Source organism: Dama dama, chromosome 7 (genome assembly GCF_033118175.1).
Source record: "Dama dama isolate Ldn47 chromosome 7, ASM3311817v1, whole genome shotgun sequence".
Classification (NCBI taxonomy): domain Eukaryota; kingdom Metazoa; phylum Chordata; class Mammalia; order Artiodactyla; family Cervidae; genus Dama; species Dama dama.
The window spans coordinates 29,102,071-29,129,274 of record NC_083687.1 but is presented as its reverse complement, the minus strand read 5'-3'; the positions used below and the strand labels follow the sequence as shown (position 1 = coordinate 29,129,274).

Sequence of the window (27,204 nt, the reverse complement as noted above, 5' to 3'; positions counted from 1 at the left end):
CTCCCCTCCCTTTTTTTTGGTCCTATACCCCATATGTTGGTTTTATTTTTATTTTATTCATTTATTTTTCAGCTGCACAACTAGGCATGTGGGATCCTAGTTCCCCCACCAAGGATCAAACTTGCACCCCCTGTAGTGGAAGCGTGGTGCCTTAACCACTGGACCAAAGTATGGAAGTGTGGTGGAAGCATGGTCACCATAGGTATACTTGGCCCAGAGAGTGGGCAGAAGAGCCTGGAGAGAAAGAAGGACTGAAATGATGGCCTTGGGGTGTTTTGGAAGCCCACTTCTCAGGGGAGACAGGATGCTAGAGTCAGAAAAGGGTGCGAGATTCCAGACATTCACAAGCTCACAAGGCATTCAAAGAAGCCGAAGCCACTGGAGGCCTGACAGATACAATTTCAGCTTCTGAGATAATCATTATCTAAAATGTGATCTACACCCTGGATTTCAGGCTCCTGGAGGAGCTTACGTCTTATATACATATGTTTGCCTTTTACCAGAAAAGCACTGGGCCTTGTATAAAGCAGGTGCTTCATAAATGCCTGTCAACACTGAATTGCCAAAGGTCTGTGAGAGAAGGAAGTGGAAAGAGTGTCTGGCAGCGAGCCTCAGAGTGAAGGCAGGGAGTCCAGTGGTCAGAGTGGGGTCGCCTTCACCGAGGTGTCCCAGGTGGTGGACAGAAAGGCTGGGGTCTTATTGAGAACTGTTTGTGTGCTCTGGCTGTTCTCCAAATCCTCACTCTGGGTGTCTTCAGCTCTGGGCCTCCATCCTTGAATGAACCTCCAAGTTCCTGTCTTACCCTGAGGAGGATTAGAGATAAAAGGTATATAGCAAGGAAGGAAAGGAGAAGCCGAGGAAGACCAGAGTAAGGGCAATTGAGGGCAAGGGCCTGAAGGATAGAGAGGGAGTGGAGAGGCCAGGGGCTGTGATCCAAAGAAGCAGTCCCAGAGAGGGAAAGATAGAAAACAGTTGTGCCGGGCTTCCGTTTACAAAGCCCTTTCCTACACCGCAGCACTTTATTAATCCCACTTTATGCTGAGGAAACGGGGGCTCGTAGACATTAACGGACTTGGCCGGGTGACTTTGCTAGTGGTGGTGAAGGTGGGCCTCAGGCCAGGTTTTCAGATTCCAAAGCCTGTATGCCTCCCCCTCCCCCAAGAAGAGCCCTAGAAAGATCGAAGACTTAGGGCAGAAACAAATGAAGGGCTTCAGGCAGGACTTGTTGGGGAAGGGTGGGTGCTCTAGATTTCTGAAACTTCTTTCTGCATCCACTTATGATGTAGATTCAGTGGGAAGAAACTGCCAAGTATAAGTCAGGGGGTCAACACTTCATTATTGAGACTTGGGGCGGGGGGCGGCGGGGAGGCGAGGTGGGAGGTGATGAGGAACGTGCAGAAAGAAAACTGATCCTGAGATGAAAGATGGGAGAGAAGTAAGAGGATGGGCTGAAAAAGAGGGCAAGAGAGCCACAGGAGGAAGAGTTTGGACCCTTAAAACTTCCTTTGCCTGGAGACATGGGTGTGGGGAAAAGAGAGGAGGGAGGACATTTCTATCTCGTGACAAAAGAAAGTCACACAATTATTTTGTTCTCTGCTCTAGGGCGGGTGGGCGCCTGTATTTACCAGAGGGACCGGGGTCGCTGTAGCAACCACACATCTGGGCCCCGGAATCCAGATGTGCTGCATCCAGAAGCCATAGCAGAACGATGAGGCAACAGTGTGAGGCTCTCCAGTCCTGGCCCCACAGCTGGGAGAGGACTGAGGACTGGAGTGGGGAGGTGAAGGGAGAAGGGGGGGAGGGGGGCGGAAGGAGGAGGAGAGGGCTGGAGCGGGGGAGAAGAGAGGAAGTTACGGAAGGGGACAAGGAATGTGGACAAAGGAGTGGAAGCAGCCGGGGAGAGGAGAAGACCCAGAAGGGAGCAAACTGTGAAGTGCAGGGGGAGGAAGGGAAAAATACAAAAACCTCGAGAAACCAGCAGATGAACAAAGGATAAAGAGTGTGAATGAGAAGGTGATAACTTGGGGGTGGGTAGAGGGCAAAGTAAGGCAGGAAACAAGTCTAGAGAAAAGAGAAGAGGGAAAAGACAGTGGACGAAAGGTGATTCTGAGGAAGGAAAGTAGCAGAACAGAAAGATACAGAGGGTCTGAGCCGGGAAGGGGTCAACAGGACACGCAGGAGTGACAGCACTCGGAGGTGGCCTTCGATGGGGCCGCAGCTCGAGAACAGCATGGGCCTGGGGAGAGGCAGCAGACTGACCTGCTTCACCTCCCATGGCACACCCACTCTCCACACCTCTCCAGAGCCTTCCTTCCCACCACCCAGGTCCTTGCCAAGACAGTGAGTCCTGGCTCACACCACAGTGCCAGCTGTCCCCTGCCAACCAGCCAGAGGAGCTGCATGCCTCATCCGAGCCCCCTTCTGAGAAGCACTTTCCTGAGCTGGCGTCAGGAAAGAGAAAAAGCGACGGGACAATGAAACAGTGATGGACCCAGATGGGATAAAAGTGGAATCGAGGCGAAATGGACCAGGTGAATGGAGAGAGAAAGGAGCAGGTGAGAAGAGAAAGGTGTGTCCACTGTGGACCAGGCATCCTGCACATCTTTCCTCCCCACATCAACCCGAGGAGCAGGAGGAACACCCCATTTTATAGGCAGGGCAACTAAGGCTCAATGTGTTCAAGTAACCTACCAAAGTGTGAGTCACTTAGTCGCGTCTGACTCTGCGACCACATGGGCTATAGCCCACCAGGTTCCTCTGTCTATGGGATTTACCCAGCAAGAATACTGGAGTGGGTTGCCATCCCTTCTCCAAGAGATCTTCCAGACCCAGGAATTGAACCCCGGTCTCCTGCACTGCAGGTGTATTCTTTACCATCTGAGCCACCAGGGAAGCCCAAGATACCCGCTAATAAAAGGCAAAACAGGAACTCCAACTCAGGTGCTCTGCCCGCAGAATCCTTGTTCTCCTTGCACGCACTGTCTGGATCAGGCTGGGAAGGGCTCCGGGGACCCTGGGACAAGAGTGATGGTAGACGAGCCAGGGCTGCCCTCTGGAGGGAGGAAAGGCCTAGTTCCTGGGGGCCCTGGGTTCCAGGTTGCCATAGTTACTTGGTCTGTTTTCACCCCAAACACAGTAATGGGAAGCAGGGGAGCCTGGCTGAACACGTGAGGTTCTTCCCCCGCTTTCAGGCCTGGGCTTGTGGCCCGGGTGGCCCCTGTCCAGTCATCTGGGCGTGAAGCCCAGGCCCAGCCCACGCCCTCCCGCTGACCCAGGACACTCCCGCAGGGCCGGGTCCAAGGTGCTGCTGGACAGGAGCCCCTGAGGGGAACCCCCCAGGTTGAGGGAGACTTGGGCCCTCACCTGTTGTCCTGTTCTCCTTCCTCCTAATTAGAAAGCACAGCCTTTCCTGCTGGCCCCGCAACTGTCCTTTTCTTTCAACTGGACCCTCAAGTCTCAGTTTCCTCCAGTTTGGGGCTAAGGAGATGCTTCTCAGTGCCCCTCTTCCCTCCAAACACTGCCTCCTTCTCCACTGTGGCTCCTCCTTTCTGGGCTCATAGCCCCTGGCCCCAGCTCCATTGTTTTTCAAGCTGCTCCTCCTGGAAAGCTAAGGGGAAGAACCTGCTAGAATGCAGGGAACCCAGGGAGGCCACCCGCCCGTTCACCCTGAAGGGCGTGGGGCCCCCTGTCCTTCCTGTTTACTCAGACACATTCCAGAATTTGCACTCTTCAGCCTGTCACAGCATGGGACATCCCTCCCCCGCTCCCCCACAGACACCAGACATAACCCTTGCGTGTTGCAGGGCTGGGGAGAAGGGGATGACGTGAGGTCTGTGATCACACACCCACTCCACCCCAGAGCCAGCCGTGTCCTCAGTGCTCGGCTCTCTGACACCCTGGCCCTACAGCAGCCACGTTCCCCCAAATGACCCATCACAAGCCAGGAAGGCAGGCACCATACCTTCAACTCCCTCCAAATTGTTTATTTAATAATAAAAAAGAAGATATGCCCATACATCCACCTGACCTCCATCCGCTGTGCCTCCTCAACTCCCAGGAACTAGCTTCAAAGTGTAAAAACTTCCCTTGTCCCGCCTGGGGACTAAATTCCCACCTCCACCCCCCAAACAGAAACACAAGAATAAAGAGTGTCGGGGCCCACTCACCCCAAAACTTAACCTCATTCAGCACCCTCAAGGAAAGAAGCAGGGACTGGGGGGGTTCATAGAAATGAGAGGAGTTCTATATTCCAAAAAAGGGGTGAGAAGAGTGGAAAACTTCCACCCACCTCCAAATAAGTGCTTAACCCCCACACCCTGTCTTCCCTTTACAAATTGCCGCAAGCCCAGGGATCAGGAAAATTCAAAACAGTCCCACTTGGTTGCTCCCACCCCTACCCCCCAGTTCTAAGTCAGTGTGAGTCATAGAGGTCAGAGATGATTGAGGTAGAGGGCTGATGGGCGGCCTGGTGGGCCTGGCTGGCTGCTGCAGAAGCTGGCAAGGGGCCACCTGTGGCATTGCCCGGGGTTGAGGACGGCTGTTTTCGGAGCGAGGGGGGCACTGTGGAGGTCTTGATGTGAATCACTCTGGTATCCATGACCTCACACTCGATCTGCATCATCTCCTCATAGTCCCCAGGGGGGCCCCGGCCTGACAGGGTCTCTGTGAGAAAGGGAGAGTTAAGGGCGAGGAGAAGGGGAAGGCGCAGAAGTGGACAGGGAGGAACAGGCAGTGATGGGGAGGCAGATCCAGGGGTATTAAATGAGAAGGTAGGGATGGAGTTGGTGCAGGGAGAAGAAAGAAGTGGTGGGGGTGGGGGGTGGGGGTGGATGACGGTGATGAACGTAAGGTTGCAGAGAAGAGGACATCAAGAGAAAAAAAAGGAGTAAGACTCCGGCAGGTTCCCAGCCCACCCCGCCCACCCCGGTCCACATCCCTAAGCACCTTCACCTAGGGAGGACCCACGTCTCATCTTCCTCCCATCAGTCTCCTGCATTTTGTTTTTCTTCAACCATTTCTGGCTTCCTCTCTCCCATGTATCTAGCATCACTCTGGAATCCCTGCTCCTGTCATTACCCCCCTCAACTCTGCATGCTGGATCTCCCCATGGGAACTTCCTTATTTCTCAATTTCAGGACCCGTCCCCACATTGGGCAGGGAAAGAATTACCATTGGGGGCCATGGCAGGCATCACCAGGGACATCTTGGGCCGGGAGGTCTTGTTGTGGCTGATGGCTGGAAGCAGCAAGTGGTCCTGGAGACAGAGAGGCCAGGCAGGGAGGGTGGAGGAAAAGGTGCTGACAGGCTCCCTGTCCCTGCTCTACAGCCTTGAACTGCAGAGAGACTGCTGGGGAACTCAGGTGAGGGGATGGGGCCCGCAGGAGAAACTCACCCTTCGGAAGGAGACAACATAAAATGTGTCTTCCCGTCGGTCAATTGCATCCAGGAACTCAGGCTGCGAACGGTCTGGTTGGCGATACAGCTGCAGCTGGCCCACAGAATCCCTGGACAGGTAGGAAAATGGGATTGGCGAGGAACCAAGCCCAGGGACCAGTTCCCACTAGGGAAGAGGGGAGAGGGTGAGAGGGAGACAGGAGACCCCCAGGGGATGTGGGAAGCATAATGCCCTGGGGGCAATGATGACACATATAGGACGGCTCTTTTAGAATGGAACCTCGATTAATAAATAAGTACCCTCTTCAAGACTCACCTTTCTGGGGGCCCAGGGGGTTGGGTGGGGACTGCTTTAACTGGAGGTGACTTCTTCCGCAGCTGAGACTTCTGGAAGGAGAAGTATCTAAGGATTTGAAGAGGATGAAGGGAAAAGGGAAGAGACAGACGGCCCCTACAAACTGACACCACCTCACACCACCCCAAACCACTTACAATCCCTAGGATGTTTAGCCCTCGTTTTCAAGTGGGCTTCCCTGAACCGGCCCCACCCCCTCCTACCTGTTTCTCCTGGGCTCTCTGGGGTGTCTTCCGCCGGCCTCTCTGGTGGCGCTGGACCCAGCCACTCAGCTCGTCGGCAAGCCTGGGGAAGCAGAGGAGGGGGACACCTCCATGCCGGGCCAAGATGCCCACTCTTCTGCCCCACACATCGGAGGGAAGGGGAGGGAACGGGGAGCTGGCACTTCAGCACACAAGGTCAGCCACACCATCGGGGAGGGGCCTCGGGACACAGGGAGGACGCCCCAGTCATGAACCGCCCCCACCTCAGGGACTCGGTTCGGTTGAAGTGCCGGCAATCCGAGGAGAGGAAGAGCTGGTCCAGGTCTCTCAGCAGCAGCTCCCTGGTGTCCCCGGGGAAGGCTGTCAGGTTCCTGGAGTGAGGCAGAGAGGGGGCATGACCCAGGGTGCCCAATGCTGCCCCGTCAACAGAAGAGGCCACGCTGGCATGAGAACAACTCTGTTGCTGTGTGCGTGCTCAGTCATGTCTGACCCTGTGTGAATCCACTGGCCGTAGCCCTCCAGGCTCCTCTGTCCATGGAGTTTTCCAGGCAAGAATATTGGAGTGGGTTGCCATTTCCTTCTCCAGGGGATCTTCCCCAACCCAGGGATCGAATGCGTGTCTCTCGGGTCTCCTGCACTGGGCAGGCGGATTCAACTGGGAAACCTAGCTCCCCCTCAAAAAGGAAAGGAACTTTAGGGGAGAAGACACACTCAGCACCCCTAAAAGAGAGAGGGCCCTCTCCTCACCTGAAACTTGGGCGGCCCGAGGGGCTGGGCTGGGGCTCCTCGGGGTCCTGGAAGGGATGCTGGGGGGGCTCGGCTCCATGAACTGGTTCTTGTGCCGAGAACTCCAGCAAGTGTCTCCTGGGTCGAGACTCCCCTCTGCTCATCCGAGGAGAGATGGAAGCCGGAGGCGGCTCACTGATGCTGTGGACAGAAAAGGATGGAGCACGAGGAAGAATTCCAGCTTAACTGAGGGCCTGGGTAAGAGGGAGGGCTCTGCAGATAGCCTGCCTGGTTCCAATTTGTGCTACAAGACTGACACTCTTCATCTGCAAGACGGATTGAGAACAGTCCCTACCCATACAGCCAGAAAACACTAGAAAAGGAGAGTGCTTAATCGAGGGCCCAGAACTCAGTAAGCACTTAATATAGTCACTATGTTTATCAATGTTCTCATGACCATCTCCTCCAGGATGTACCATTTATGACAGAAACGATGGAACATGAAGGGACTAGGGACTAGCTGGCTACACCATCAGTGCCAAGGACACCAGAGCTGTCTGTGTGCAAGTAATCAAAAGGACTGTGCCGAAGAGGCAATCAAGCGGCCGACAGGCGGGCTCCACCCAGAAGGTTCTGGGCAGACAAAGGTCTCACCTCACAGGCCCAAAGTTGAAAGCGATGAAGAGAAGGAAGACCATGATGCAGACCACCTTCCTGTTTCCAGACCCTAACTTGAGCTCGCTGTTCTAAGATGCAGAGAAAGAGAGAGACAGGAGAGGGTGAGTCTTCCCAGGGAGCCCACACTCCCACTGGTCTCCCCAGGCCTCCCGGCTCTCACCTCAGTTAGCAGGGCCTCCAGCCGCCGGCGGAGGGCAGCATTCTCCCGCCGGAGCTGCTGGTTGTCGGCCAGCACGGCCTGCAGCCGGGCTTCCAGTCCCTGCAGGTACTCTTTCTTCTTCCTGCGGGACTGGCAGGCTGACTCGCGGTTCTTGATCATCCGCTGCTGCCGCTTCAGCAGCTTGGCCTGGGCACCGGAGGGTCAGAGGGAGAGTGAAAGCAGGGTGGGGAAGGGGAAACACGCCCCCCACCCCAGGGACTGACTACCCGAAATTCACGTGGGCCACTCTCCTGCCTTCTTAACCTCTATCTGCAGAGCCAGAGAGGGGTTCTTCCTCTGCTAAAACATTTCAGGGAAGGGGCCCTTCTCTCCACCACTTCCTACTCCTGTGCCTCAGAGCTGCGAGAAGTCAGACTGTAGGAGGAACTTCCCCATCCAGGTTCTTGGTAGAACCTCAGTTCTTTTCCTTGATGAGTGGTCTTCCTTCTTTGCAATTCTCCTTTTTTAGGACCCAAAGTTTAAGCTTGCTATAGTTAGAGAACAGTTTACCTGGCTTTCCCCAAGGAAGCAGCCTCCCTCTTCTATAACACAGGATGACTCCTCTGGCTTTGATTTACTAAGACCACTCCCACTTCTCCATCTGCAGGGGCAGCAAACCTGAGGATCCTAAAACTACACGGGGTTGATAAAAGGGATCCACTCTGACCTTGAGGATCACCTTATGGGCCTGCCTGCTCACTGTTTTGCTCCCTTCTCACTCCACAGTTCTCTCCCCTCCCCATTACTAAGCCTTCCTCCTCCTCTCCCCAGTAAATAACTTACATCCACCTCAGGTGGGCAGGAGTTCCCAGGCATAGGGGCTGGAACAATGCTCTTCCTCTCGGGCCGTGGAGTAGGAGGGGTCGGTCCCTCAGGCTGGACTCGAATAGCACCTTGGATGAGGACAACTGGGGACACTGGGGCAAGTGGACAGGAGAGGGAGGTCTGAGAGCTGGAAGTCAGGTGGTTTCCTCGTGTCCACACCCACACCTGAGCACCCAAAGGTCAGGACGCCGGATGGCTGTGAGCTCCCTGAGGAGGTCAGCCCAGGCTGCCTCCTCCCCTCCTCAGTACCTGGGGGTGGCTGGACAAGGGGCTGCAAGAGGACGGTGGTGCTGGGAGGCACGGCTCTCGGTGGCATTGGGACAGTGGTTATCACCACAGGTTTGGGCTGCAGTGGTGGCTTCCGGGTGGGCAGGGCTTTCCCTGAAGGAAGGTGAAAGGAAAGAAGGAAGGGATGTCAGGACAACAGGCCTCTGGCCAGGGACCTCAGGTGTCAGGAGACTCATTACCTGAGGAGCCATCAGAGGACAGGCCCATGCTGATCTGGACAGCTCCAGGAGGGGGGCCGGGGACATCCCGCAGGAGACACCCCTGAGGGGATGGGGACTCTGTCTTCACTTCCAGGACCTCCTCTCCTATGAAAGCCTACATGGGGCATTCCAGAAGACATGTGAATCAGGAAGAGTGCTGAGGAGGAGGAGCCGAAGAAGAGAAAGCCCTCACACCTCTGAGAGTCAGGAGGAACTCACCCGTGTGCTGGAGGGAGGAGCAGAGTGCATGCTCACCTGGCTGGGGGACTCCGCAGAGAGCAGGGCAGCCTCCGAGTTGATGGAGGAAGATGGAGAGACAGGCTCTATCTTAATCTGAACATCTGTGGGATGGCAGGATGAGACAGAGCTGGGTGTCAGATAAACACTGAAGGAGAAGAGGGCTAAGATGCGGAAATGGGAGACACAGTCACTTCACTTCCCCTTGTACCTGGAAGTAAAACTATTTCTGGTTCAGGAGGGCAATCCAGAGGAGGGGGACTGGAGCTGCTAACCTACTGCCTCTCCTCCGACCTCTTTTCTCAGAAAGGACTCCCTTCTCCTTCCTTGGCCCCTCTCAGCTGTTTCCACCACTGCCATTCCCTCAAGGCTGTCCGTTCCCTCAAGGCTGTCCGTGCGCATCAGCTGCCCCTTTCTTCCTCACATACCTTGTTCATTCACATGGTGGAGGCCCACACAGGGGGATTCTGTTACATTCTCTTGGGCCCAAATCCCTGTCTGGCTGGATTTCCACTTCATCCTGGCCCAACACAATCGTGCATCGTCACACTGATAACTGCCCGGCCTGCATCTCTACCCTTGACTGCTCCCCTGCACCCGGATTCTGACTCCCAAGCTTGCCTGCTGGTCACTTCCATTCTCACGCCCCTCCATTCACCCAAATTCAACTGGCCTTAACACAGGGCTCACTGTTTGTCCCTTTATACAGATCCCCTTCCTACCATCAGCCTTCAAAGCTCAGTCACCTCTGAGTCTTCACAGACTCTGTTAATCTATCTGTAAGACTTGTTGATTGCCCCATGGAGGTAAACCTAGCTGAAGGCCAGATTCAGCCCCAAGGTCAATGGTCCACTACTACCTCTGGTTCATAGCTTGGATTTTGATACTTAATTATATGATTACCAATATTGCTATTTTAAAATCTCAAGTCTATTTCAATAGGTAATACAGTCATGTAAGATCCCAAAGGAACAAAGGGAAATTCAGTGGGAAGTTAATCTCCTTTCCTTCCTTTGTCCACCAGCCATCCAGAACCTCTCCACAGAGGTGACCACTCTCTGAGCTATTTAACCATGTGTTAACCCTCATGAGACTCTCCAAAAGCAAGGACTAGGTCTTGTGCTTCATGTCTATCAAAGGGATGGGTAAAGTGCATGGATGCCTGCGTGATAAGTCATTTCAGTCATGTCAGACTCTTTGTGACCCCATGGACTGTAGCCCTCCAGGCTCCTCTGTCCATGGGATTCTCTAGGCAAGAATACTGGAGTGGGTTGCCATGCCCTCTTCCAGGGGATCTTCCTGACCCAAGGATTGAACCCACATCTCTTATGTCTCCTGCATTTGGCATGCACGTTCTTTACCACTAGCGCTACCTGGGGAGCCCAGGTAAAGTACAGGCCCTCAAAAAATACCTTTATATTAGGTGAGAATCTGACTCCAAGAACACTATCCTTTGCAAAATCATCAACAATCTTTTCACTGGTATAGACTTTTTAATCTTAATTTTGTTTCTCCTCTTTGCTGGATATGAGCTGTTTGTCCCTCCAAATCCCTCCCCACCCTCCCCTGCCCTGCTCTGAGGCCCAGGAGGAAAACATGAGTGGCTCCCTTGTCTTCAAGCTTCTGGCTGAACTTCAACCAAGGGGAGGTAGTGCTAAGAAACACTGAAGTCACCTTGAAAGCAACAATCCCACACTGAATTCATTATGCTCCCTGCCAGGAGGCTCCTGCTCCTGCAGTCACTATCCAACAATTGGTATCCTCACCCACAGGGTGGCTGCCTTCGTCAGAAACCCAGGCACATTCTTTCACCCCTACTCATCTTCAATGCCCAGGAGGTCACTGCACTCATCCATTCTAATTCACTCTTTCTCAAATTTGCCTTCTTCTCAGCATCTGAGTGTCTTACCTGACTAACTGCATGGACCTTTCTTGGTCCTCCTTTTGCCTCTGGTCCTGAGTTTCTGCAGTCCAGTGTCTACTGTGCACCAGAGTCATCTTCCTAATCACACTGTTCTCCTGCCTGACTCTTCAAAGGCACAGAACTTCCCACAGAAAAAAGTTGAGTCCCTAAGCAGGGTTCCTACCTGGGCTTGAAAGCCTCTGAATCTCCTGGCCCTTCCCTACTCCCCCTCCTTACATCCACTCAAAAGAGATGCAGGTTCCTTATAAACACACTAGTCTCTACAGTCTTCTTCTGGCTAATTTCAATCTATCTTTCAAAACTCAGTTCAGGAAACCCCTCCTCCATGAGTACATTCTTGATCTATCCCCAACTGGGTGAGATGCCCTCTCTTATGAGCTTTCATGGCACCCTGTGATAATCTCTACCCTAGAATTGCCATACTTTAGTTGTCTTTCTCCCCCACCATAGTATGGGATCCTTAAGTCAGTGAGGTGGTAAGACTTCATCTTTGCAACTCCAGCACCCTGTCGAGTATCTGGCATGGAGTAGGTGCTCAATAAATCTTGCTGAATAAACATGCAAGAGTAATAAACTCAGTAACACGTCTAGAAACAGCACAAATAATGCTACTTGTAGAATGCAGGAGCAGGTATATGGTATTCCAACTTTTCTGTATGCTTGAAAATTTTTTAATAATAAAACCTTTGGAGGGAAAGTCACATATATAAATATGCCCTAAACTGTCTGCAAGTTTTTAAATATGAAAAGCAACAGAAACAAGAAAAGAAAGAAAAATTATTCCCATCTCTTCAGTGCTGCCCTTACTGTGATTTCCTGAAATCCTCCCTCCTGCTCCTGGCCTCCCTCCTGGTTATCTGCCATCTCCCTTCCCCACCTTCTCCTCCTCGTCCTGCTGACTGCACACTCACACACACTCACACACACACACGCACTCTATCTTGGTAAAGCCTGGGGATGATGCAGGCTATTATTACCTGAAGGATCATCAGAGGTGGGGCTGACATTGATCTGGATGGTTTCAAATGGGGATGTTGGATCATCTCCCAGGAGGCAGAGTGGGGGTGCCAAGGACTCTGACTTCACAACCAGCATCTCCCCTACACCAGGGGCCTGGGTAAGAGTGAGGGTGAAGCAGGGGGGACAGAAACAAGAAAGAAAACAAAAAGGACGTGTTGAGAGTAAAAGCCAGGACAGAAGCCTTAGAGCTTACAAACCACCAGTTACTTGACATTCTGGTTTGAATGGTAGTCAGCATCTTGCTAAGCTGTGTCTGACCCCTTGTTCTCTATTTTATTCCTAGGAAGGTGAATAAAGTCTCATGATTTCAAATATTGCAGTGGACAACCGGGACAAGAACAGTTCCACAATTCTCAGCAGTTAACAACTCTCTTCTTCCCTGTCCCCCTACCCTGCAATGGCTGCCACATTTCTCTATATATTAAAAAACTCCATCTTTGACTCTAGACAATCGAGTGGAAATGTAAAAAATGAAGATATAAAAGAAATGGCAAAGGTAGAAAAGAACCTCCCCCCTCCACCCCAAGACCTGCAGCCTACAAATCATTCCCTTAGCATCAATAGATGAAGGCAAGGGAACGAGTCCCTGCCACAGAGAGTAGGAGGGAGATGACTCTCTCACCTGGCTGGAGGGCTCTGTGGAAAGATGCGATGATTCAGAGCTGAGGGAGGAGGAAGAGCAGGGGGAGGATGGCTCAGACTTCACCTGGAGATCTGGAGGAAAAGGGGCTAGAAAATAACCACGAAGCGGAGCCTGACAAGAGCCCAAAAAGCGCCCGAGGACATGGGGTAAAAACCCCTCACTGGGCAAGGGAGAAGGAGCACATTTCAGGGGCCAAAGGGGGAGAGGAGTACACAGGCACTCAGGTGGAGGAGGCTTGAGGATAAGAGGAACTGCACAGTTTCTGGGAAACAATGGGAAGATGAGGGTTTCTGAAAGGATGAGGGAATCACAAAGGGTATCTTACCTGGGAAGATAGGAAGAGAGTCCCAGGGGGGTTCAGGAGGGCTGACGTCCATCCCCAAGTCCAGGGAGCTGCTGCCAAACTGAACAAGGGGGCAGGGTATTAGAAGGCAGAAGTGTGAGGATGAAGGGGTGCTCCAGCTGAGCGCTGGCTTGGGAATGGAGTCCCGGTTCTGGGACCACTCCCACCCACCAACGGTGAGAGACAAGGCTTGGGGAGCGATACCGGGACATCCTGCTCAGGACAACGGAAGAGCTGCGTCTGCTCCTCGGCCACTTCATCCAAGCCGGCGTACAAAGTGCTGTCTGCAAGAAGTGCGGAGGGTCGGGAATCGTCCGGTAGCGCAAACTTCAGATCCTCACAGAGCCCTCGCCCCATCCCTCATTGGCTCAGCTCGGCCAGACCCACCGCCCGCCCACTTGAAAAGTGATATAGCTAAAGAACTTCAGTCCCTCCTTCCCCAACCCCGGAACAATTCCACATTTCCGCGGGAGCGGAGGTTTTCCCCGACTCCCTCATCCCCCAAAGCACAACTCGCCCCCCTGTTCCGCCCTTCTTTAGACGATCGATTCTGTATTTGCCCAGTCTTCCTCTTCGAGTCTCCGCTTCCTCCAACATGTCTCCGGGGCACAGCAGGCCACAGCCCTATCCCTTCCCCGAGGCGCCTCACTCCGCGCACCCCAGTCCTCCGGGCTCAGCAAGTTGTCGGTGAAAAAGCGTGTCGGGTCCGCAATCTCGCTGAGGAGCATCAGCTCCGCCATCTTTCCCCCCGCCCCCCAACCATGAGACGGTCCCCCAAGGCCCGCCTCTTCCCCATCATCAACGAATCAATTGACTCTTAAAAAGGGAAGGGGCGTCCCGGAAGCCCTACCGACCAGTAAGAGACCTGGGTACTGAGCACATGCGTCAATAGAAGCGGCGGTGTACAGGCTGGGCCAATGGGAGCGCGGCAGGACGCTAACGCTTCCACAGTACTGGACTGTGAGGTTTGCGCATGCGCCAAACAGAACACCTGAAAGCGCCTAGAAGTGTGACTTTCAGGCTTGGGAGTTCCGCCCTCTGCCCCAGCCAGTCCTAAATTTAGAAGTTTAGTTCATCGATTCATCTTCGGAGATGGACAGGCCCCCCCAAAACATAGCACACGTGATTATATAGCTTTTTAATGGTTAAAAGGGACGCTGAGACCACAGATACCTCCCTTAGGAAGGCAGAAGCTTGGAGTGGGATATGGTGCAACTCTCCCTTGGTCCCCACCAAATCTCACAGCATAGACCACACTTCACAGGTTCCTGTCTCTTTTAAGGTTTAACTTTTAATCAGCCAAACATCTTGCGCAGTCCTTGAGCCAGCCCTGCATCCTGTTTCTTCCCCTGAATGATCACCTTTCCCAGCTCCTCCTGGGCTGCCCGGTTTTTGGGGTCTACGGCCAACACCTTCTTGAGGTCAGTCATTGCTTTTTCCAGGTTTCCAAGAGCGGCCTGGGCAACGCCCCTTCGGTACAACGCTTTTATGTGGCCAGGCTCCCGCTCCAGCACCCGGTCACAACTTTGGGCCGCCAAATGGGGCTGCCCTAGCAGCAACTGACAGGCAGCCAGGTTGGCGTGAAGGACAGTTCGTTCCGGAGGGCCAGGTGGGGGTAAGGTCAGCAGCAGCCGAAGAGCCCGTGCATAGCATCGGGCAGCTCCTTCCGGATTCCCCGCTCGAAATAATTCTGTGCCCCTTGCACGTTCTTCTCTGGCCAAGGCCTCCTTCTCGGTGTCCTCCAGCTCCCAGGAGTCTCGACCCTGAGTGAAGGAGGCCAGTGTGAGCCTGACAGGAAGTCCAGAGCGCCCAGGGAGCTGAAGCTCTGCCTCCTCGCCTTGACACATGGACTCCAAGCATTTCTCTATGATCTCCCCCCAAGTTTCCTCCCTCCATGGGCCTAACCCCACAGTTAGCTCTGTCCAGCCCTCTGGCAGCCCTGACCCCAAAGGAAATCCAGAAGCTTGTACCCTGCAGCGGGAGCCCAGCTTGGGTTTGTCCAAGCCGTGGCCACGGACTACGATCTTCTTGACAAAGCTGCCATCAGGACAGTACCAGAGATCAGAAGCTTGAAGGGGCTCTGACATCGCACTGGCTGATCCGTGAGACTTAGCAGAGTCTCTTTCAAGTTCAGCGGCCAGTTTTTCAGTTTCCTGAGGATTCTCTAGAATTTGGCTAGCTCGATCTGGGCTCACTCTCAGTTCAAGGATTTCCGTAGGAGAGTCTCGCGGATGCTGCCTAATCTGAGTAGGTAATTCAAGGTTCTTTTCCCCTTGTTGTTGCGGTTGACAGCTGTCCTTCTCTCCCATTGAATTGACTAGTGGTGTATCCATTTGGGTGCCTGGCCCCTTCCACCGTGGGTGAACAGTTTTGGATAGAAAGGGATGGACCGAGTCCAGGTCAGCACCTGATTTAAAAAAATCAAAGCAATGCTATTGGCAGACATTTTATTTAGACTCCTTTTCTGTCCTTTTGGGACCCCGAACCGCGGTCCTCAAAGTCCTCTTTTTTTTTTTCCCCCTTCCCGAATCTCTGTCGGGTCCAGTCTCCCCTCCAACCCCGAACTAACTAGGAACTACAAGTTCCACAATTCCCTGCGGCTTGGGTAGCCATTCGCAACTACGGACACCCGATCGAGTCAAAAAATACCTGGGGGGGGCCGAAGCGCCTTGCCTGATGGCAATAGCCAGACCATTCAAATCACCTCTTCTTCCGAAGCCAAGTGCTACTGAGTACTGTCCTTGGAGTCTTTCCCCAGGTGGAGAAGATGGAAAGGGGAGCCAGGGGACAGCTTGACAGAGACACTGACAGCTAACCCTGGAGCCCGAGAGACAAGAGAATCTAGTCAAATTCCTGGCAGCCAATCGGGAGGAGGGAGAAGTCTGATTAAGCCCGCCTTTTGGACGTTACATCATTTCCCCCACTGACTCACCGCCACACCCCAGCAACCGAGAAGCTCCAGGCCTTTGCGACCGGACTAGGCCAAATCGTACCGAGCTAGGCGAGGTACGGCTGCGTCAAAGTCTGGAGAAGGTCTGGAATGGGAGATTGGGCCCAAAGAGGATATAATGGGGAATGATGGAGCTGGGGTGACTGATCGCAGCTGTGACCAGTCCTTTTATCTGGCCACCTAAAACCCACGTGTGCTATTCTATTAATACTTACCCCTACATTTGGCTCAGACAGTAAAGAATCTGCCTGCAATGCAGGAGACCAGGGTTCAATCCCTGGGTCATGAAGATCCCCTAGAGAAGAAAATGGAAACTCACTCCAGTATGCTTGCCTGGAAAATTCCATGGACAGAGGAGGCTGGCATGTTATAGTCCATGGGGTCACAAAGGATCAGACAGGACTGAGTGACTTTCACTACATTTGGGACACCCGGTCAGAGTGGCCCGTTCTGTCCAAAGTCCTTCAAAATAAACCCTGGGGGAATTCCCTAATAGTCCAATGGTTAGGATGCTGAGCTTCCTCTGCAGGGGGCTGGGGTTCCATCCAGCTGAGGCTTGCCTTACCTTTGCCTCATGTTCGTCAATGCCTTTTGAGCTCTTCTCCCTCAAGGAATCTTATAGACAGTGCTTTTCAAACTTTGATGACCCTACACATTATCTGGGGAACTTGTTAAATGCATGTTCTGACTTAGGAAGTCTAAGGTGGGATCTGCTACTCTGCATTTCTACCAAACTCTTGGATGTTGCTGCTGGTGGTCCCGTGGACCACACTTTGAATAGTGTGACGCTAGAACAACCTCTGGAGAAGCAATGGCACCCCACCCCAGTACTCTTGCCTGGAAAATCCCATGGATGGAGGAGCCTGGTAGGCTGAAATCCATGGGGTCGCTGGGAGTCTGACATGACTGAGCAACTTCACTTTCACTTTTCACTTTCATGCATTGGAGAAGGAAATGGCAACCCACTCCAGTGTTCTTGCCTGGAGAATCCCAGGGATGGGGGAGCCTGATGGGCTGCTGTCTATGAGGTCGCACAGAGTCGGACACGACTGAAGTGACTTAGCAGCAGCAGCAGAATAACCTCATCCTGTTCTTTTGACCTTTTAGTCTGTGTCCTTTTAGTTTGTTCAAGTATTTTGTTTATGCATACATCCTCAGTCATGTCTGACTCTTGTGACCCCATGGACTGCAGCCAGCCCGGCTCCTCTGTCTATGAAACTTTACAGGCAAGAATACTGGAGTGGGTTGCCATTTCCTACTCCAGTGTTTTACATGTATAACTAGTATAACCTGATCCACTGGACATATCAGTGGAAAAACCAGTCCTCCTCTTCCTAATAAAACATGTAGATCCCTATTGTGATTCAGGCTTGCTCGTCCAGCTCCCTGCACAGGCAGGCTATGACAGCTCTTCAGGGAAGGAGAATTCCACTCTTAGTTTTCACTTTGGCTCCCTCTTCAGTTTGCAATTGTTCAGTTCACAATTGTGTCCCAGACTAAAGGACCATGCCAGGACAGCCAGGAGGGGAAGTAATGTCATCATTAGCCACAGACTTGTGTCAAACAGCCCTCTCCATTCATTTTGTGTTGAGTCTCAGATCACTAAACTAGACCTTTTTTCCCTTAAAGCTTTATTACTAGGTTCTGTGCTAGTGTAACCTTAGTCCACTTCAACTAAGGCTAAATACTCTGATTCTTGGAATCCTTACGTTCCTTTTGAAAGCTGATCTACCTTTTCTCCCTCCCTGTTCCATTTCAGGGATTTCTAGGAAAGACAGAAAGTCTAGAATGAGTCACAGAGGATTTGATTACATTCTGATCCCTGGACAAAGTTTGCTAATTTGTATTATGTGTGCCTTAATTTCGAGGTCCACTCCAATGACCCTTCAGAGATTAGCTTCTCTCAATTAAAAAAACTACTCTGCTACAAATGTATTGCTTTGTAATGGTCTCTTACTGTTTTGTGTGTATATGTTTCAGTTCCAACAGATTCCACAAGGCATGGGCCTTGTCTCTATTTCTTTTCTTTTCTTTTTTTTTTTTTTTGAGGCAAGGAAAGCAACCTTATTTGGAAAGTAGCAGACCAAGAAGATGGCAGACTAATGTCTCAAAATAACCATCTTATCGGGGTCTAGATGCCAGTTTGTTTTATAGAACAGAGAGGGAGAGGTAAGTAAAAAGGCCATTTTTCTTTAAAATAGGAGAGAATGTTTTAATTTTTTTTCTGCAGCCATTGACAGGTGGACTGGGTCAGACTGTCTCTCTGTGAGCTGAATAAAGTGCCTCTATTTCTTTTGTGTTTCATCTCCTTCTCCATTCATTCATTCAATAAATATTTATTGAGCACCTCCTATGTTCTAGACAGGATGCTAGGAACTGGGGATACATAAATGAATGAGACAGACAGTCCCTATTCTCATGGAGCTTATAGTTGGGGCATGGAGAATAAGTTGTATGAAGAAGTGAGAGATGCTTTTAGAGTGAATGAGGGGTGAGGGAATATCCCTTGAGGATGAGACTTTTTTCCTTTTGGTTGAGCCTCAGAGTATTTTGGGATCCTAGTTCCCCAACCAGGAACTGAACTCATACCTCTGCATTGGAAGTGCAGAGTCTTAACTACCCTCACTGCTAGGAAGTCCCAAGGATGAGACATTTTTGTTACCATCTAAAGAATGAGTTAGAACTGAACCTCTGAGAACACAACAATAGACCACATACTGAGAAACACTGAATTAAAAGTTTAACTTTGCCTCTTTGGGTGGTCCCTTGTCATCCTTGTGACTATATGTAAAAAACAAACATAAGGGACTTCCCTAATGGTTCAGTGGTTAAGACTCCAAGCTCTCAGTGCAGGGGTCATGGGTTCATTTCCTGGTGAGGGAACTAAGAGCTGTTCGACTTCACCAAAAAGAAAGAAAAAAAAAAAATGTCGAAAACAAGCAAATACACTAACAAAGGCCCCAGACCGCTAAAGATAGTAATCAAAATCACCCAGGAAGAAAATATTTTTATTTTTAAAAAGATGACCCATTAAAATGAAAATGCAAAATTTAAGTTTTATAAGAGGACTGAAAAGTCCCCAGAAAAGACATTCATGGATCTGTAAATCCCCCCTGTTCTCAGCTTGGGATGCACAGGCCTAGGAAGGGGTCAAGATGTGAAGACTCAGAAATGGGAAATAGTATCGGCTGTCCCCCTAAAGCGTTACAACATGAATGTTGACGGACACACTACTTGCTCTCTCTCAGTTCCCCTACCCTTGCATCCTATATTCTAGGGCTCAGTTCTCTGGAGATAGTCACTAAGGAATGAAAAAAGAGAAGAGCAACAAGCCTGGAGGATTATATCCCCAGGTCTGTCTAGAGATCACTGGATCTCAGAAGATCTGGCCTTATTCTACTGCTCTCCTTACCTGGCCCCATAAAGGCATTGTTTTGCCTTCATTAGAGATTTAATCCTGGGAATTCCCTGATGGTCCAGTGGTTAAGACTCCCTCTGTGCAAGGGGCACAGGTTCAATCCCTGGGAAAATAAGATTTCACATGCTGCTCTGCTACAGTCAATAAATAAATAAAGACCTGGTCTGATGGGAGAATGCAAAGAGAGAGAGATTCAGGAGCTGGTGCAAGGTAATTTGTGAACTGATTGTTGTTACATGTTGTCTTAACACACACAGAGCCCTCTAATAGGTGAAGTTCCATTCTGTAAGAAGATAGAGTAGGGGTGGTCCCCAGAAGAAAAGAATCAGATAACAGCTTTTTAACATAAGAGAAGCCACTTTAGGCCCAAGACATTTTGTGATCTAAGCCTGGCCATAATGCTTGCCCTTGAACAAGTCTCAGTAATAATGATCTTACAAGAACAATGACTGTTAATGATCTCAGAGAGGCAGCAGTGAGTGGTCCTAAAGACAGATCTTAGTTCTCTGCCCAGGAATTGAACCTGGGTAATCTGTACTTTGGCCACCTCATGCAAAGAGTTGACTCACTGGAAAAGACCCCGATGCTGGGAGGGATTGGGGGCAGGAGGAGAAGGGGGCGACAGAGGATGAGATGGCTTGATGGCATCACCGACTCAATGGGCATGAGTTTGAGTAAACTCCGGGGGTTGGTGATGGACAGGGAGGCCTGGCGTGCTGTGATTCATGGGGTCGCAAAGAGTCGGACACTACTGAGCGACTGAACTGAACTGAACTGAATCTAGATGAGAAAGAACCCTAGCCACCAGACCAGCACAGGCTAGAGATTAGAAGCAAAGTGACCCTGGCTCTTTATCCCCTTTTGAAAGCAAGAATGTTTCAAGGAGGCAAAGACTAAAAACAGATACAAAGTTAGCGAGATAGCACAACACTGGGAGATCACACAGAGGGAAGCAGTCTGTTTATTTAAGACTGAAGCAAGGCAGAAATACATACTCAAAGAGGAATGCAGGGGTCCTGAGTGAGGAGCATGCAGGAAAGAGGTGAGTTAATTACTTATATAGGATAGTCCTTCTGGCTCTTTGTTTACATTTGACCAATTGTCTTGTCTCTTTCCTCACACCTGACTGGTCCTTGGACACTTACCAAGATGCATGTACAGCTCTTTGCTAAGATAGCTCCCACCACAGAGGTCTGTGGGTGCATTTCCACACTTATTATGGGATGAGGCCTCCTCCCTTTTCAACTCCCAAGAAGCCTTCCTGCGCATGTGCAGACAGGGAAGTCTTCCTTGACCTCAAGAGTGGGCACTTTATCTCTTTAGCAGAGCTCAGCTTTTGCCACCAGTTTTGTCCTCGGAGTGTCTGGGTGAGAACAAAGCTTGAATTTTACTCCGCTTGACAGACACCAGCCCAGGAACCCATCATGAGCCTACCTCATTACCAGGCAAGAGAAGTAACAATAGCAAAGAATAAATCAATCATAAAGACTTCCAGTTCTGTTTCAATGATATGAATTAGCCAGAAGCAATTTCTTGAGCTGCTTTGCCGAATTCAACATCCCTCACATGTGCTTAACAGCCAGATCAACGAGTACCTGAAGGATGCTGATGCTTCTGACCCTCATGACTTCAGTCAACTAAAGCTTGAACTCTGTTGACCTTTGCCCCAATTCTATACTGAATTCTCCTCTGTTCAATCCCCTTCAAGAGTATGAATAACAGGGCTTCCCTGGTGGCTCAGTGGAAAAGAATCTGCCTGCCAATGCAGGAAACACAAGTTTGATCCCTGATCTGGGAAGATCCCACATGCTTCAGAGCAAGTAAGCCATGTGCCACAATTACCAAGCCTGTGCTCTGGAGCTCAGGAGCTGCAACTACTGAAGTCCGTGTGCCCTAGAGCCTGTGCTCCCCAACAAGGGAAACTACTGCAATGAGAAGCCTGTGCATTGTAACTAGAGAGTAGCTGCCACTTGCCGCAACTAAAGAAAAGCCCATACAGCAATGAAGATCCAACCCAGCCAAAAATAAATTAAGAAATAAATTTTTTTTAAAGAAAAGAATATGCATACTATGCCCAAGTCCCTTCACGAGTATGCATGTACCCTTACCTGAAAACTTCCTCGGTTTTGCTGTTCAAGAAGACACAACTTTGGGAAAGATCCCCAGTGTTCTCCTTACCTGCTATACGTAGTAAATACTTCCTCCTACCAGTCCTTGGCTTGGTTGGGGCTTTTGGATCAACACCCACCAAGAGATGAACCCAGTTTTGGGGTAACCATTCTTTTATTTATTCAGTAATCTTTACTGAGTACTCAAGATTAGTCAGTGAGCCATGGAGGTAAATACAGAACTCCCCATCTAACAAGGGTAGAGTTATAGTTGACAAAAGCTCCAGATGAAAGGTAAAAAGTGACAAGTGGCAGGGAAGTTATTTCCAACTGGAGGTGATCTGAAAAGGACTTCAAAGGGTTGAGCCTTGGAAAGTGTTAGTTGTATCCAACTCTTTGCGACTGCATGGACTGTAGTCCACTAGGCTCCTCCGCCCATGGAATTCACCGGGCAAGAATACTGGAGTGGATTGCCATTCCCTTCTCCATAAAATCTTTCTGACCCAGGGATCAAACCCAGGTCTCTTGCACTACAGGCAAATTCTTTACTGTCTGAGCCACCAGGGAAGATGGCCATAATTTGGACATGCAGAGATTGATTTACTGCAGGTGGAGGAAGCCGAACAAGATAGGAGATAAAAGGAAAGGAAAGCTGCTTTACATCCGTTTTATTCATCTCCAGCTTGTCAATTTCAGCATCTCTTTATACTGTCACCAGGCATCAAGCTGCCTGGAAGTTTTTACACCCCTCACATTCCCCTGCTTTCCATACTCATCACATGGAACCATATGCTGCACTTATTCTCTGTCATTTATCAGCAGAATAAGAGACAAAAATTCTAGTTTTCCAAAGGCTAAATAAATTTTCCCTTCTGTTTAGCTTTGGTTTTTTAGTTCTGCTGGGATTTATGTCAAAATAGTTCCTCTCTCTTCTCTGCTTCCAAGCTATTTGGCTTGTGCTTCCCTGATAGGTAGGGTTTTCAGGCAAGATGAGGCAGCGAAGGGCAGCCTTTTCCATAATAAAATGTTAAATTATGAAAGATGCTGTGTACCAATGTGTGACCATGCATTATGACCACAGTGCTACCAGATATTGCTCTATGTGTCTTTTGTGTATTACCTCATTTCTTCTCACACAATTCCATGAGCTACTTATTCAGTCCCTGACCAGGGATCGAAACTGCATCTCTTGCAGTGGCAGTGAGGCATCTTAACCACTGGACCATCAGGGAAGTCTAGATGGTGCTGTTTTTAATCAAATGATGAGAGAAAGCCTCCTTGTAAAGATGATATTTGTTCAAAGATATAAATGATGTCAGGGAGCAGGCAGGCAGATATCTGAAGGAACAGTATCCAGGGTGAGAAAGACACAAATGCAGAGGCCCTGAGGCAAGAAGGAACTATATTTTTATATTAAATCATAGCTGCTAGAAGAATAATGGGGCCGGAGTGGATGAATCAGAGTAAGTGAGGAAAAGAGTAGGAGGGGATGAAATCAGAGAGGCGGGGAGAAGCCAGGTCAGGTAGGCCAAGGTAAAGGTTTTGTTCTGAGTATGATTGGGAGCCATCAGAGGGTTTGAGCAAGGTGAGTGATCTGGTAATTTAAAAGATGACTCTGGTTTCAGCATGAAGGAAGGACTATGTAAGTCAAAAATAAAAGCAGAAAATCCAATTAAAGGGCTAGCCAAGAAACAACAGCAGCACAGGAGTTTGGATCAAGGTAGAGCAGAGGGCCAATGGCAGAGGCCTGAGCCCTCTGTTTTTTAGGAGTTTGAAAGAGTGGATGAAGGCTGAGAAGTAGCAAATAAGGAGCTAGTGTATACTTTCTTAAGCTGGATCCAGAAAGAGTGTTCAAAGTGAAGAAAGCACTTCAAGGAGGAAGTGATCAACTGTGTCAAATGTTGCTAATGGTTCTAGACCAGACTTTCTCAACCATGGCACATACATATCCTAAAGTAATTAAACCTCTTTCAGCTTAAGGACTAAAATCTTCTGGCTATTGTTGAAGCTCCCTATGTACCTCTCTCCAATCAGAATTCTCCTGGCTGGGATGGGTGGGTGGGAGAGGGATGGAGTGGGAATTTGGGATTAGCAGCTGCAAACTATTATATACAGAATAGATAAACAAGGTCCTACTGTATAGCATACGGAACTATATTCAGTATTCTATGACAAACCATAATGGAAAGGAATATTAAGAATAATATGTGTGTGTTTGTGTGTGTGTGTAGGGCTTCCCTGGTAGCTCAGATGGTAAAGAATCCGCCTGCAATGTGGGAGACCTGAGTTTGATCCCTGGGTTCAGAGGAGGGCATGGCAACCCACTCCAGTATTCTTGCCTGGAGAATCCCCATGGACAGAGGAGTCTGGCAGGTCCCAGTCCATGGGGTTGCAAAGAGTCAGACATGACTGAGCAACTAAGCACACATATATGTGTAACTGAATCACTTTGCAGCACAGCAGAAATTAACACAACATTGTAAATCAACTACATTTCAATTAAAAAAAAAAAAGCAAAAGAATTCTCCTCTTGTCATGGGTTAACCACTATTCTGAATTTTGTGCTTTTACTACATAGGTTAGTAGCAAAAGAATTTATTTTTCCCTTTTTCTCAAAGATGAGCTATATAATTATAGCATGTTTGTATGGTGATGGAATGTTTCAGTAATGAGGGGAAAATTGATTATGTGAGAGAGATAGGGGATCATTTCAAGAGTTCCATTTCTGTGTAGGTGAGAAGGCTGGGATCCTAGTACCCACATAGGATGGGGACTAGGGAACAGGTCAGCTTCTCTGCAGTAACAAGGGGAAGTCACTAAATTCAACAGAGATGCATGTGGCCTGGTAGATTTGGAGCAGGGACCAGAGGGGGTTCTCTTCTGAGAGTTTCTATTTTCTCACTGAGATAGGAAAGAAGGTCTTCATCTTGTGAAACTGTGATCTCAGATTCAGGAAATGTGGGAAAATGCAGGCTTGCAGGCCACCTTGAAGACTCAAAGGAAGTGAGACTAGCTGGTATGACTGTGCATTTTTCCCCAGACATGTTCAGCACTTAGGTGCAGGTATGGTGCAGACAGAGTTGGATTTGGAATCACCTGGGGATGTCTTTAAAAATATTGATGCCTGAGACCCAAGAGATGGTGATTTAATTGGTTTAGAATGTGATCTGGGCTTTGGGCTTTTTAAATGCTCCCCAGATGACTATAATGTATTGCCAGAGGCAAGAATCATGACTTCAAGGAATGCCTGGAGCTGTGTTTAGAAACCCACTGCTTTATTATTTTTTTTTAAGGCAACTTATACTCAGTTTTTAAAAAAATTATTTATTTTTGGTTGGGCTGGATCCTTGTTGCTGCTTGAGGGATTTCTCTAGTTGCAGTGAGCGGGGCTACCCTTCACTGCAGTGCACAGGCTTCTCATCGAGGTAGCTTCTCTTGTTGCTGAGCACAGGCTCTCGGCACACCGGCTGCAGTAGTTTTAGCATGCAGGTTCAGTAGTCATGGGGCATGGGCTTTAGTTGCTCTGTGGCATATGGAATCTTCCCAGACCTGGGGTTGAACCTGTGTCCCCTGCATTGGCAAGTGGATTCTTAACCACGGGACCATCAGGGAAGTCCTGAGAGATTTTCTTCTTGCTGCAGTGAAGGAGTGAATTGATCTGAGCTTTGAAGGATTGGTACATTTTGGCCAAGTGGAGAAGCAGATGTGAAAAGAGGGAAAATATCATGAGCTTAAGCTTAGATGTGGTCTGAAACACATGGCAAGCAGCAAACAATTTGGTTTGTAACAGGCAAATATTAGAGAAAGAGCTCCTAGATTTGAGGACAGCTGGGTAAATAAAGATCTGGAGGTGGGCATGATGAATAATACAGTTTGGTTTCACAGAAAGCTGGATAATTTCAAATTATGGGAGAGGTCAAAGGCCAGATTAAAATTTTGTGAACAGTTGAGTAAGCAAGAGGGAATCTTGAAGGGCTTTTGAGGAGCATGTTAAGAGTTTGTAAAAAGCATGTTTAGGGAGGATAACCCGACAACAGTGTCAAGGGAGACCTGAGGTAGGAAGAGGTGGCAAAGAGGGAGACCTATTAGGGGAACTGTGGTAATGATCCTAGATGAGGTCATTTTTCCAGCAAGAAGTGGGGAAAATTACAGATTCAAAAGACATCATGATGGCAGAACTGATTGGGCTTAACAGCTCACCACAAGTAAAGGCAGGAAGGAGGTGGAAGAGGCATCAAGTTTTCAAATAAGGAAGGGCACTGGGGAATTGGTGCTGTCTACAGAGGGAGACAGCTGGTTTTCAGTGGCATTTTATCTGTTTGGTTTGGAACCAGCTGAGTTTAGAGGACGGCTGCATTGCTTCACTGGTAACTCAGACTCTAAAGAATCCGCCTGTCATGCAGGAGAACTAGGTTCGACCCCTGGGTTGGGAAGCTCCTCTGGAGAAGGAAATGGCAACCCACTCTAGTATTGTTGCCTGGAGAATTTCAGGGCGCAAAGAGTCAGACTGAGCGACTTTCACACATAGTCCACATGTTCCACAGACACCAGAGGAATGCTTATAAGTACAGAATTTGGAGAGTGTTCTACTCAACTTGGACTGTTAACAGAATATCATAAACTGGCTATCTTATAAACAGCAGAAGTCAATTTCTCAAGTCCTGGAGGCTGGAAATTCTAAGAGCAGGGTGCTGGCAGATTCAGTGTCTAGTGAGAGCTTCTTTTGGTTCACAGAGTACCTTCTAGCTATGTCCTCACATAGTGAAATTGTAAGGGAACTCTCTGGGGATCTTTTATTAATTAAAATTTTTTTTTTTTTTTAAATCTTTTGACCATGCCACGGGACATGTGGGATCTTAGTTCCCAGGCCAGGGATCAAACCCATATCCCCTGCCTTGGAAGTGTGGTAACTTAACCACTGGACCACCAGGGAAGTCCCTCTGGGATCTCTTTTATAAGAGCACTAATCCCATCCATGAGGGCCTACCCTCAAAACCTAATCATCTCCCAAATGCCACACTATCACACTGGGGATTAGGGTTCAATAGATGAATTTTGAGGAAACGCAAACATTCAGTCTGTAGCAAAGAAGCATTTGGTTACAAATGATGTCTGAATGTGGAATGGATGAGATTTTTCAAGGGAAATTCTCAGAGAAGGGGAAAAAAAAGTCCATATATAGATGCTTAAAGCACAGGAGGGGAAAAAAAAAAAAAAGGCGGGGAGAGATGAGGAAGGATGAAGTGAGGTTTGTGTGTAGGTAGAGGGGGAGGAGGTAATATATCCCTGAACCTGGGCAAGTGGGGAATCCAGGGTGAAGGGACAAACATGGAAGGGTTCAGAGAGGCAGTGTACTGTGAAAATACCATGGGTTTTGGCTCCTGGTAACTTCGGGTCATTGAATACTATTTGAAAAAAACGTTTCAGTAAAGTTTGGATTGGAAGCATATTCCAAAGTGTTAAGAAGCAGTGGATATGAAGGTTAGACATTTCTGACAACAATGCACCCTATTGAACAGAGGTGAGAGAGGGGAGGGTGGGGTTGGAAGTGGTGAGTAGGTAATGAGGAAGTGCAAACTGCAAATGCAAGTTCTTTTTTCACGAAGTGGGGTAAGGAGGGCACAGTAAACCTGAACCGTCCAAAGGAGAACCCACGATCCCATCCTCCTCTCATGTCTCCTATCACAGTGCAT

General features: G+C 49.5%; 2 protein-coding genes across 4 annotated transcripts; both read right to left on the bottom strand.

Annotated features, from left to right (window-relative positions):
* Positions 1-3,962: 3,962 nt before the first annotated feature.
* On the bottom strand, positions 3,963-13,798 carry ATF6B (activating transcription factor 6 beta). 2 transcript variants are annotated; one of them, XM_061147016.1, is made up of 18 exons: positions 13,694-13,798; positions 13,240-13,319; positions 13,018-13,096; positions 12,672-12,763; positions 12,007-12,142; positions 9,124-9,209; positions 8,848-8,983; positions 8,630-8,761; positions 8,339-8,472; positions 7,517-7,702; positions 7,333-7,424; positions 6,700-6,879; positions 6,216-6,323; positions 5,953-6,034; positions 5,711-5,781; positions 5,393-5,504; positions 5,170-5,254; positions 3,963-4,662 (listed from the first exon to the last, which is right to left on the bottom strand). In XM_061147016.1, exons 1-18 carry the CDS (start codon positions 13,773-13,775, stop codon positions 4,412-4,414), a joined length of 2,124 nt encoding a protein of 707 aa, XP_061002999.1. In that variant the 5' UTR covers positions 13,776-13,798; the 3' UTR covers positions 3,963-4,411. The 2 variants fall into 2 exon arrangements, with proteins under 2 accessions (XP_061002999.1, XP_061003000.1); XM_061147017.1 differs by having other exon boundaries at positions 5,711-5,778.
* Positions 13,799-14,306: 508 nt separating this feature from the next.
* Positions 14,307-15,904, bottom strand: FKBPL (FKBP prolyl isomerase like). Of its 2 annotated transcripts, XM_061146124.1 has the most exons (3): positions 15,685-15,904; positions 15,006-15,442; positions 14,307-14,798 (listed from the first exon to the last, which is right to left on the bottom strand). In XM_061146124.1, the coding sequence occupies exons 1-3, from the start codon at positions 15,728-15,730 to the stop codon at positions 14,331-14,333; spliced, it is 951 nt and encodes a 316-aa protein (XP_061002107.1). In that variant the 5' UTR covers positions 15,731-15,904; the 3' UTR covers positions 14,307-14,330. The 2 variants fall into 2 exon arrangements, with proteins under 2 accessions (XP_061002107.1, XP_061002106.1); XM_061146123.1 differs by having other exon boundaries at positions 14,307-15,442.
* Positions 15,905-27,204: the final 11,300 nt, after the last annotated feature.